This window comes from Seriola lalandi, unplaced genomic scaffold (genome assembly GCF_002814215.2).
Source record: "Seriola lalandi dorsalis isolate HSWRI2012SDOR001 ecotype SW California unplaced genomic scaffold, Sedor1 jcf7180002054559, whole genome shotgun sequence".
Classification (NCBI taxonomy): domain Eukaryota; kingdom Metazoa; phylum Chordata; class Actinopteri; order Carangiformes; family Carangidae; genus Seriola; species Seriola lalandi.
Genome location: NW_019525112.1, coordinates 1,280,312 through 1,293,062, shown reverse-complemented (window position 1 = coordinate 1,293,062; position 12,751 = coordinate 1,280,312). Strand labels below are relative to the sequence as shown.

Sequence of the window (12,751 nt, the reverse complement as noted above, 5' to 3'; positions counted from 1 at the left end):
GGAAATATACTCACCATACCACTTGGGTGCAAGTTCTTCTAATTTATTAACCCCTGTTGTCAGTCACTTTAAATAAATCTTATACATGTTTATGCAGCGTTGTACAAACCAAGAGAGCCAGAGAATGTGAGAGATGAATGTCTACCTCATTTTTTTAAACAAGAACAGGAACCCCTGACAGGACATGAACACATCACCTCAGCTTTGTCCATGGATGATTTACAGAGAATAAAACTTTTTTTTTTTTTATTGAACAGTAAGACAGATGTACGACTCTGGCTACTGCTGTTGGTTCATCTGTGATGAAGTGAGGGTAACTTTGCAGAGGAGAAAAAAAAACAATAAGAAAACAAACAAAAAGAACAAAAGGGCAGCATCTACTGTAGCTTCCAATTCAGTTTCAGCTTGTGAGGGATCAAGTTGGATACCAGCGCTCGGCTTCCTGGCAGAGCTTTTGTTTTGTGTAAATACTCCACGTCTTCTCCAGTCCGTCTCCTGCAGGCTCTTTCCAGTGACAACAGGCGGGAAAATGAAAGTAGCGATGGGATATTGATTTAAAAAAAAAAAAAAAAAAAAAAAAAAATACAAGAAACCTTTTGTCTATGCATGTTCTCTATCATCTTTGTCTTGACATCCACTTATAGTTGTACCCTCATCCCCATATTTACCACATGATTTAGTTTGTCTAATAAAATGTATACATATTTATATGTTGAAGTAGAAAACGGTGAAATCTAAGAACAATGCCAAAATACTTGAAGCACTTGAATTAATCACACACCATGATAACAACAGAGCAGACTATACGGTTGATGATTTATTAATTTGTGATGAGTTAGTGATGACATGTATCGCATAAAGGTCTGTGTGACAGAACCAACAACTGCAGTGAAAGTGCAGTAGGCTGAACAAGATGTCTGTTTTCTTGTAAGAATTATTGCTGTATAGATCTGTAGGATAAAACTTCAAACCACCATTTGCAAGGATGATCATTCACAAACGTTTTCATATACAAATCTTTCTATATACAGTAAGAACAGACAACAAAAATAAAATACATTCAAAGACTTCAATGGAAACACACATTGCATAGGGACAAATTCAGTATTTACACAATGGCTCCAGGAGTAAAACTGAAAAACATAAGTGCAATGTTGCCACCAAGTGGCTGGATCTGCTCATAACCACCATCCAAGCAGGACCTCTTCTTTTTCTCTTTCAATAGGAAAAGCCTCAAACAGGCTACATTCTGTCACCACCTCTCTACACCGCGGCTCCTGTCAAATAAAGTCTTACTGACACTTTTTCAGAAGATTAAGTTATTACTCTTGAGTTACATTTTATGTTTGTTGACCTGCAGTTCTGTGTACTGCAATCACATTAAGTCGACAAGTGGCTTCATTTAAAGTTACAATTTTACTGTGGCTTTTGGAAGAAAAAAAAAAAAGTGTTATGTTGAAATAGATGGTTTTTTGGGGTTTTTTTTACACTTGATAAGGCACTTTACCTTGATTCACTGCAAATGTGCAGCAAGCTTCACAGTTTATTGTATCTCTTAATTTTTTGCATCGGTAGAGTTGTGCTATTTAAAGTCATTGGCTAATCTATGTTTAGTTGAATAGTTGAGATTTCTTGGAATATTTTGCTTTATGATGAATGAATCAGCTCACACCAAGCACCATGCGTCACGTCATTCTCGTCCCTTTCCCTCACTTAGTTTTTTTTTTTTTTTTTTTAAGTAAAACATAAAATGTGCAATAGTCAGGTATCACACCCTGTTACCCTGCTCTCATTACAAAATTATTTTCCTTTTGCAGTTTGGTTGTCAGTTTTTCAAGCTCTTGGACGGACTGTTCACAGAGCTCACACACGTCAAGTTTACATGGTCCACTCACAGATATCAGTGTATATTTCTAATGTGGTCCATCTTCCATAGTCAAGTGTCAGGACTAAATGCCAGAGTCTGCGTTCTGAAATCTTCATTCAGGAATAACACTTAGTCTCGTATTTGTCTCTTGCTAAACTGATGTTTCTGTTGCTTCTCTTTGGTTCTTTAGGTCTGGCCCTCCCTCCTTCTGGCCATGGGCCTATACTGCCAGGTCATCTTGGCGAGCCCGGCTGCTGGTACCGCTGGTCTTGCTCAGGCGGCGTTTGTCCTTCATGTAGCCGGAGTGCATCAGAGGTGACGGGGAGCAGCTGTTAGGCAGCTCCGTGGGCGCCTGGTCGTATCTCATCCTCAGGAAGTCTTCCTCGTCCTCCAGGTTGTCGCAGCTGTGATGCAGCTCGGTGGCCATGTTGACTGAGTTCTGCTGCAGCGCCATCCTGGTGTTGAAGGGGTGAGAGGCCATGGAGGTCATGGGGTTCATGGAGCTTGGGGCCGCCAAGCACTGGCTGAAATCAGGAGGTGGGGTGCAGGCGGCTGAGGGCCGCGGTGGGCTGCTGGGTTCCAAAGCTGCAGACACGGACACGGTCACTGCTTTGTGGTTGTCCTTCTGCATCATCTTTTTGCGTACACACCCTCGGGCACTCTTCCAGCCAAGGTGGTAAAGCTCCAACACAGAGAGCAGTAGAGACACACCAGCCACCACCAGCATGAAGATGATGAAGACGTTCTTCTCCGTGGGCCGGGACATGTAGCAGTTGACTGGGTTGGGGCAGGGCCATGACTTGCACAGGTACAGCGCTTTGAGGAACACCCCATAGATCAGGTACTGCACTACGATGAACGTCACCTCCATCACAGTGCGGATCAAGATGCTCAGGATGTAAGTCTGCAGCAGCGCCCCTTTCAGACGAACACGGCCAGTCCCATCAGATGTCATCTCCTTCTGCTGGAGGTACTTCTTCTCCCCCTCCAGGTCCTCGCCACCCTCACCTCTTGCCTCCTTCTCTTCCTGCTCCTGCCTCCTCCGCTTCTCCTCCCTGCGCACTATGTGCATGGCATGGCCCATGTAGATGAGGGATGGTGTGGAGACAAAAACAATCTGCAGCACCCAGTAACGGATGTGTGCGATGGGGAAGGCGCTGTCATAACATACATTAGTGCAACCAGGCTGCTGGGTGTCGCACAGGAAATCGCTCTGCTCGTCGCCCCACGAGGACTCAGCCGCTGTGCCCAGCACCAGGATGCGAAAGATGAAGAGGATGGTGAGCCACACCTTCCCCACCGAGGTGGAGTGTTCCTGGACCTCCTCTAGGAAATTCCCCAGGAGACTCCAGTCCCCCATCACTGCTCACAGGCCGAACACACACCTGAGACACAAAGATAGAGGGTGGAGGGGAAGGGCGAAAGAAGGGTGCAGTAGAGGTGAAAAGTTGAAGTCACTGAGGCGGAGAGGATCGACAGAGCAGCAGAGAAGGGCAAAAGGTGGTAAAAAAAGATAAATACAGACAATCAGTCATAGACAGCTGTAGGTCCTCTATATTCCTGCCGATGGAATGACCTCAGTGTGTTTGTGTGTGGCATCATACGTATAAAAATAGCTTCTCTGCCTGTGAATTGCTTGAGGACTGGACACTGTGGCATGAGAACGACTATTTTCCCATGAGAGAGAGAGAGACAGAGAGAGAGGGAGGGAGGAAGAGGAAGTTCAGGAGTCATGCAAAAGTAAATAATGAGGTTTTTATTATATGGTATTATGCGTGTTTTTATTCTCTCTCGTGCTATTCCAGATTATACTTGACAGAGAGACAGAGGGTAACCTGCTGTCACGGGGCAAATCAAAGCTGGGAGACTTTGTCCTTTTAATGCTGTGACCCGGCGTGAGCTACATTGTCTCCATCTTGCCTATAGCACATAACCAGCGGCCGTCACTCACATCAACAGAGCAGCAGCTTTGATGTCCACTGCTCTGCCTCTCTGCAATGATGAAACCATCACAAATCCTACAACCTCAAACTATCTCGAAGCGTCAATCAGATTTCTTCATCTAGCCACTGTGTGTGTGTGTGTGTGTGTTTTCTCATTTGGACTCCAGCATTAGTAAGATTTTGGGAAAGACCCAAACATGGCAGTGGCAGGCTGGCGAGTCTCAGCTGAGAATGACCCTATAAGGCGGTTCACCAGACAGCTTTATGGGTGCTGTAAATGACCCCCATCATCGAGGGGTTAAGAAAACCCATCAAACACCATCAAGGGGAGACCTGCGACATCTACATGCACTATGTTGGTCTGCCTGCGTCCAGCTTTTACTATGCAACTACAGATGAAAGACAGGATGACATAAGGAAGGAGGACTGAAAGTAACAGTTTGACAGGTTTTTCCGACACGTCACACGTCTGAAATTATTGCCCTAGTTGGCAAGGTTATAGAAAACATATACATTCCTCAATAGCTGTGTGTTAAGACAAACTGTTACTTTAATGGGGTGCCAGGTAGGAAAGGATATACAGTATAATCACTACAATCACAGAGCGTGAAAACAGCCAAACAGGGACTTGATGTTCTCTCTTACCACCCCTCATCTCCCTCCAAGTGTAATCCGTAAGCGGTTGCTTCCATTTCCCCACAGAGACAAGTTACTGCTACTGCTTAGTCCACTGTGCAGGGCTCTGAATTTCCTGGCTGACACTGGTTGTGTGTGAGAGAGAGATGGTCTAAATGACCATGACCATCTGTCTCTCCCCCTCCCTCAGTGTCTCCATGAAGTATATATATGGCAATAAGATGGAAAATCAGAGCGTGGTGCTCTTTATCTGTAAAGCGTGGAGAGGCAGGAAGCAAAACACCCCCACGACAACACGTGGGAGAGGAAATGTTCAGACTCCCTCCACGCCCAAGGCTGATAGGCCAATGCATAGCGTAGGAAAGTCTGCGCTCTGATACTTATTTTCCAGCATGCACCTAATACCCGCTGACGTCAGACAGGTCACAGTCTGAGACCAGTTGGATCATTAGTTAGTGGAGCGGGTCCCCGTCCCACTGAGGGAACTGGCTCAGAGCCTTGACTGGATAAAGCTGATGATGATCTTTACTGGAATTAAATCACAAACAGACTGGGAGATGGAGGAGGAAGGGTGAGAGTCCAGCCAGCGCAATAGCAGGAGGCACACGTTAAAACAACCATGTTTTTATCAAATGATAGTGACAACAGATTTTCTTCACCTGTGCAGGTCCTGGTAACAATACATGTCCCTCTGGACTAATTCAGAGTTAACATTTGTGATAGTTTCTTACCGCCTGCAGTATCATGACATACTCCTAAATCTTAACTAAGTGAAAAATACAGTCTTTAAAACCAAAGTGATCTAGATGGGAGATTGTTGATGGTTAGTTTAATCTATAAACAATAAAACATTTCTTTCTCAAGTGTAGTGGATGTAAAGTATAAAGTGACATAGAAAATACTTTTAATTATATTTGTGATGTGGTTTGTTAGTCTGGGCACATATATAGAAGAAAACATACATCACACACACTACTGTTCATACCCAGTGGTGGGAGTGAAAGCTTTCCTTTTCGGAGTGAAGCAGACAAACTGGAATTCAGATCTGCCAGGGAAAGACATCGGTTTAGTCTCTGTCTCCTTCCCTCGACTACCTCCTCCTGTTGTCAGAGGAAGCAATCTCAAACTATGATTTCCGAAGGACAAAAGGATCAAGGTATTAAAAGGAGTGGGGGGGGGGGGGGGGGGTTACAGCTGAGCTATTCCAGTCAACTTCTCTGCTCTAAAAGCGTCTTTTACCATCGCTGGCTCTCGATGATACCCATGCTCCTGTTGGCTTTCTGTAAGCCTGGCAATAACCTGGGATTTACTGAGATACATTGTGCCCTTTGCTGAGCGCTCTGGTTTGCCTGTAGACCATCATGGCTGTCATATTTGTTTATAATCTCTGTGGCAGAGTGAAGGAGAAGTAATGGACAATCTGGTTATGAGGCATTCACAACGGTGAACTGCACAAATGGAATATAATGCACCTCTCAGTTATTTCTCTTGACGTTGATTAAAGCATCAGGGATGATCTCATTAGTGTATGTGTGTTTGCGTGTCCAGGTGTGTGTGTGTGTGCCTGTGTGTTGGTGAGTTTAAATTTCTGTGGAAACAAAGCGTATGATTGGTGTTTCAGATCTATTACAATAAACTAAGCGAGAGACTAGACTCTGTATGGACTATAACCAAGAGCAGCAGTCATTTCCCCCACTTCAGGGTCTGAACGTGGCTGTATTCGAATCTCCAGTCAGATGTGCAGGCACCAACACTGAGCGGGTCTGGACAGCGGCCAGGCAGCTCCGAGAGGTGAAGAGAGAAAGAGCAGCTTCTAAACTGCATCAGTGCGAGGTGACGGCTGCTGCTGTGACTCGCTGCAGAGCAACAGGAATAAAGGCTGTGTGTTTCCTCTACCCCGTAACACAGCAATAAATCCTCCGGGCCTGTTGGACCAGCCTCTGTTTTACCTTAGAGGGCAGTGACTCTAGTCCAATCAGAATCGGATGAGACAGCACCTCAGGCTGGAGAAACCCCCAGTGTGAAGCTTTATAGGACCATGAAGCTAGGTTTTTATTGCTGTACGGAGCCACGTAGAGCAGTGGTTTCACCTTTGTGAATCAGGAAAATGTGTAACTTTTAATTGTGATAACAACGAGTTTAGTTTCTAACTCTCAGAATAGAAAGAACATAAAATTAAAAGGTGCAGATGAGGAAAAAAATTTTAACTGTCTCTTCTTGTCTTTGCATCCATGTCCCAACCCTGGCTGCGTCCTCTCAGCCTGCAGTGTATCCACAGACCAGCATCAACAGGGGGCAGGGTTGATTTAAACATTCCTTCAGTGATCTGCACCTTTCAGCACTAAACCATGTTTGACAGACCCGGATCCTCATAGAGAACCAGGATACACTGCCTGCTCCACGCTGTCCTCATAAACATACAGGTAATTAGATGGTGGGGTATACATTTTCTTGGCCTGCTTCCCTTTAATGGGGCATGTTTAGACTAACATCAGTGAAAGAAAAAAGTATTTACACTGTGTTGTGCACTAAGTACAATTGTGTTATTATGTGTGTCTGAGAGGATTTGCTGGAGATAGAGTAGATTTTTCTGTAATCTCACGCAGGATCTCAACACGCCAGCTTAAAAAGCACATTACCTGACAAACTAATGTATTGTTTTCATTAGAAAGAAACACAGTGAAGAAACTCATTTGTTTCCTAGAAAAAGGTCTACAGTATTTGACATATTCTAGAGGGAAATATTTGGCCACACAGACTCACACTGAGGGGCCCAAAGTTGGATTCTCAAAATATTTCAGAGAGCCAAATTTGGTCTGAGGAGATGTTAGAGTAGACCACCTTAACAACTACATGTTTGTATTATTAGCTCTGGTTCAGAAAAAAAAAAGTATTTTTGTTGTGCATTGACAATAACTAATGTAACGCCTGATAAATTTCTAAATCATCTGTGCTCACCTGCATCTTTGTTAAACACTGCCAATGAAAAAACACCTTCTTCTTCTAACCCTAGTCTAAAAAACGCACATATTCATATTTTGCCGACCCAGTAATGACAAAGACAACAATTATACATCACTGGTACCTTTTGTTTGCTACATCTCATTGCTTTAATCCATTTTAATAACGCTCAGTAAGGACAAATTTCACAGCCATCACCACTTTCCATATCATCACGTCGGGTGGAGTTTTTTAAGCACAAGAAGGGATAACAATCTCACGATGTTCATCTATAAAACTGTTAATGCCTCCAAACCACCTTCTGTGTTCTTCTCTCATTTAAACACCATAACTACAGCACACAAACTACTCTTTTTGATATTTGATGTTTCCGTTACTCTCGTTTTTTTATTAATAATTGTTTTTATTGTTACTTGATTGTCGGTTGTATGAATTTAGGAGCTGTTTCTTGTATGCTGGTTGTGTAAAGTTACTAAGGCTCATATTAAATAACCTCAAACAAAGAGTCGATGCCAGGACCTGTATAACAAAAATACATTTGCCAGTAACAGTTAGTATTGCAGTACTGTGACAGCTCAGCAGCGTTTCAGTGAAACAGCCGCAGCGGAGCACGAGGAAAATGTCAAACCAAACCACACAACTGCTCTGCGCTTGCACATTTATACACAGGTTTCGTCATTCGCAGATGAAATCAACAGACCTGCACACAAGATGCCAAACATACCCAGGCTGCAGTTATTCAGCTCAGTGATGGTTATTTTTACTCTCTGATGGATTCATGCTGTTTTATGATGCGACTGAGGTGTAATAGAGAGATTAATACAGAGAAATAAGGCTTATTTATTTTATTAGAAATAACCACTTGCGCCTATGTGTCAAAGTTCAAGTGTTATATTTGAAACACAGCTTTTGAACTTGAACTTTTAACACGTAGAGAGAGTCAGTCCCAGTATGCACTGCAGCAGCTGCCGGGGTCGAGTGCGCGTCCCTCCCATGAGTGCCAGGATTATGATCAAGGATGAGTATGTTTAAGTTTAGCCGTATTGGTTTGGTCGAGGGGTGAGTTAGGGATAGTGTGACCTACAAAGTGGATCTGATGCGGGATGAGGGGGAGAAAACTTCCCGCTCATGTGAGTCACCTGTTGTCAGCACTTACAGGCCAGCATGGATCTAGGCTGCCATATATCAGTCACACCAGCAGAAGCCAGCGGGCCGATGCGCTGCCTGCTACCTTACATGGCTGTCTGGCTCTTCATCTGCCCACTACTGTACACAGACCCACAGCCCTGTTATGATCCATTGTTTAGCTGCATATGGCATTACATTGGAACTGTCAGGCCAGACAGCTGCGAGGTGTTTCATAGAGGAAAATTCTCACTAACACAATCCTGATTGAAATCCCTGGATTGTTGCTGTTTCATTGTGGCGAAGGATTAGATTTTTGGCTTGCTCTTATCTTTTTATTACATTTATTTTTGTTATGGTTTTTATCTTTTGTAGTCTATCTTAATAGTTAGTGTTGTAAACTCATTCTTGGCAATGGGTTGGATTAGTGACTCTGTAATCTAATCTCTTGTTTTGCCTGTTATATTTTATTCCACTGGGACATCAAGTCTTTTTTCATGACAGTGCAGGGAGTTTGTTTTCACCCTAATATAGCAATGCTGATTATTCTTCAGTGTTGATGTGTCTTCAGAGTCAAATAGATAAACTCACGTTCACACGTGCAGGTTGAATAACTTGATATTACCTTGTGTATGGGTGTAACAAATTGACCCACTGACTTTTTTTTTAATATGTTGTCTTGAATCACATCAAGTTATAAATGTGTTTTCTGAAGAATGCATCATGGCTTGAAAGACAGTGGTGGATAATAACTATGTCGAAGGCATTTATACTTGACTATACTTTACTTATATATTCTATATTAATATTATTCTGTATTATTATTTACATGCTAGAGAGATTTTTCTTATTCCACTACATTTGTAAGATGACTACATATATATCTTTTAATTGTTAGTCAGAAAATAATCCACTCAATAGGTTGGCAAAGGTAAAATAGATCGAATCAGCTCCACTACAGCCAGCTATAACATGAATTGTCTCTTTCATAATAAACCAGCAACATAGTATATAATCATGTTTTACCCACAGATAGTGTATCCTTTTTTTTATACTTGCAGCACATTTTGCTGATAACACTTCTCCTGCTACTGCTTCTTTGCTTTTTAGTGAAGTAACATTATGAAGGCAAGATTTTACTTGTGAAGAAGCATTTTTACACTGTGATATTGATACTTTTACTTGAGCAAAGAATCTGAATAGTTCATCCACCACTGTCGAGACACTGTGTGACAAAAGTGCCTTTTTATATTATTATTTTTTTTAGTTGATTGATTATTAGATTGACTAATAGATATTAAGCTGTGTGTTAGTTCAGATTCGTGACTAACAGCATTCATTTCTGCTTTTGTCAGAACCAAAAAGGCTTAATATTTAATACATTTCATCAATAATAGTAGACACACCTTAAGTGTAATTTTTTTAGCAATGGTTACTTAACAGATAAGTAGCAAATGTCTTAACTCCTATGTTTTTAGTCAGGAAGCGATTCCTAAAAGTTTTCATTCAGGATGTACACGTTGCTGGTGACTCTGTGGTTTACTGTCTCCAGTGCTGCACTTTGTTTGAATGTATTTGTCTCTTCTGAGAGTTATGGGGAGAGAGGAGAAAGAGAAAGACAGAGTGAAGAAAGATGAAAGGAGTGAGAGCGAGTACGGTGACAGGTGTACCTGCCCGAGACGACAGGGACGATACTAACACACACCAGGCCTCCATCGTCCCAGCTCTCGGAGATATCCTCTCTTCCTTAGAGACCGCGTCGCTAAGCCTGATTCCACTACTGTAGTTTTCAAGTAGGATGCTCACAGTGTTTACCCAAATGTGTCTGCATCCTTTTAGTTTTTCATCTTATCAGTAAGAGCTGTTTTGTGATAACCTGTTAGATCTGATCATCTGGTGGCTTACCTGCTGTTCTGCTTGAGGACAGTTGTCTGGAAGGCTGCTTCTAAAGAAGAAGAGGCTCCTTGTCTGAGCCCGGGTGAGACGAGTCTTCCTTTGGACAAGTGGCAGGCTCAGTGTGAAGGTGGGACCACCTTCCTCTTTTGAACATCAGCAGGAGGTACCTCTCAATAGCTGCGTCGGAGCTCACGCTTGTCCCAACACCACTGTTAGTCCACACGGGGGGCACGAGAAGAAAAAGCAGGGGCGTCACGAGAGTCACCCCCCATGGCCCTCCCTTCTGTCTCTCCTCCTCCATCTCCTCCTCCTCCTCTCCCCCACCTCCCCTTTCTTCTTACATCCCTAGTGCTCTATTTTTTGCTGGGAAGCATTCTCCAGCAACAGAGGGGGAAGTGGAATTGTTTTCTGGGATCAATGGCAAATCCACTCAGAGTAAACTTCCAGAGTGCTCTTATTTACTGAGAGCTCCTTTCCACTCACAGCTCTGTTGTCTCTGCTGTGTTCAGCGCCAGCCGCGGGGAAATTCCTACAAAAGCAAGATGTAAAAGAAAGTTTACAAAGTATTTAATTCAGTAACTGATTCTCTTTCTTTCTGTATGATTTTTCAAAAAGTTGATGTGTTAACTGAAGTTCTGATCTTTTTATTCTGAATTAATCAAACAAATCATTAATCAGACTGATGAATGAATAAAATAAACCCCTTAATAATACAATAACATTTTTAATTTTCAGATGCTAAAAATATAGACCAGTAAAGACAGTAAAAAAGAAAGTGATAAAGTCAGATACTACATTAAAGGCTTTGCTGGAAATAACGTACCTACTTCGTTCACGATTTCTTCTCTCTGGTTTCACTCTGTCTCCTCTCAGAGCTTGTGCTGGTCTGAAACCACTTGCTGAAGTTTGGGAGTCACAACCAAAAGCAAAAGAGATCGTCGTTCTTCTCTTTCCTTCCTTCCTCCTCCTTTCCTCTCCCGCTGTATGTGGTGTGAGTTTCAGCCCAGGATTATCTCCCAGCTCCCGCAGCCTGCCTGCAGAGACACGCCATTATTATATAATGGGAATCTTTTAGGTTTGATTCCCCCTTGCTGAAGGCATTCAAATGCCTGTAATTATGCGGGGAGGGCACACAGACATACAAACATATTTTCACTAACAAATGTCCTTCCTTTGTCATCATTCTTTGACTCTTGGCCGAGCATCATATTTTTCTTGTCCTCGAGGTGTGTCAAATTCCTTCCCTGGAAGAACGATACCATACTTATGTGTTTATGGTAATAAAATATGAAGCCAGAGACGAGACGGTTAGCTTAGCTTGCTCCAGCAAGAACTGCTTCCGGTCAAGAGATAGTCTGGCACGTAACACCCCGTAAAACCTTAAGGTTTTTACACTTTGATTTTTGTATGCATCAAACAAATGAGATGTAAAGCTCTACTTGCAGCTTGTAGAGGTGTTGGTGGATGGATTTTGTAACTTTTGGACAAAGCTAGGTTTACCCTTTCTCCATCTTTGTGTTAAGCTAACAGGCTATCGGCTTTAGCATCATTTTCACTATACAGACATGAGAGTGGTGTCATTGTTCTCATGCGACTCCTGGCAAGCAAGCGAATAAGCATATTTCCCAAAATTTCAAACTACTCCTTTAATTTCTATTCATCATTTGAGAAATGAATTGTTTGTTTAATGCAAGAGACACCCAACATTTTTGTTGCTGTTCATTGACTTCATTGATTTTCTCTGTTCTGCCAATGTCACGGCCTAATCTATGATCTAAATGGCTAAATTCTCTTCTCCAACAACTGCGTCTTTGACCACGAACTAGGGAAAATGTTTTTGCATGTATAAATATCAGGGGAAGTCAAGTAATAAAGATCTCATGACAAACCCTGCAAGATCTCTGGCCTGGAGCAATGACCCTGTAACCTCATCTCTGCTGTATCCCTTCCAAAATATTTCATCTTTTTTATGTCTTTCAGATTCAGGCATTTTATTATCCCAAGTGGGAAACTTGATAACTTGATTTGCAGTCAAGGATACACACAAAAAAACAGATAAAAACAAGTATAGTAACACTGTAAAACACCAAACACTATAAAAAACAGTACACCATAAAAACACCAGAAACTAAAAGCACAGAACACTTTAAAATTACAATTAACGTGCAAATTCAGCAGGTTTACTGGACACGGGATGAAGGAGACAAAGACAAAACAAAACCTTCCTCCCATGCAAAGCCTCTTTGCAAGGAGCGTGTTACTGTGCTCTCTGTTACTGCTACCTCAAGTTGGACTGATGTTAAGACTGAAACATTGTTTTCCC

General features: G+C 42.4%; 1 protein-coding gene across 3 annotated transcripts; it reads right to left on the bottom strand.

Annotated features, from left to right (window-relative positions):
• Positions 1-29: 29 nt before the first annotated feature.
• On the bottom strand, positions 30-10,677 carry gja5a (gap junction protein, alpha 5a). Of its 3 annotated transcripts, none has more exons than XM_023415883.2 (2): positions 10,438-10,677; positions 30-3,252 (listed from the first exon to the last, which is right to left on the bottom strand). In XM_023415883.2, exon 2 carries the CDS (start codon positions 3,225-3,227, stop codon positions 2,088-2,090), a length of 1,140 nt encoding a protein of 379 aa, XP_023271651.1. In that variant the 5' UTR covers positions 3,228-3,252; positions 10,438-10,677; the 3' UTR covers positions 30-2,087. The 3 variants fall into 3 exon arrangements, with proteins under 3 accessions (XP_023271651.1, XP_023271650.1, XP_087032628.1); XM_023415882.2 differs by having other exon boundaries at positions 30-3,324; positions 10,438-10,675; XM_087176502.1 differs by lacking the exon at positions 10,438-10,677 and adding an exon at positions 4,456-4,611 and having other exon boundaries at positions 30-3,324.
• Positions 10,678-12,751: the final 2,074 nt, after the last annotated feature.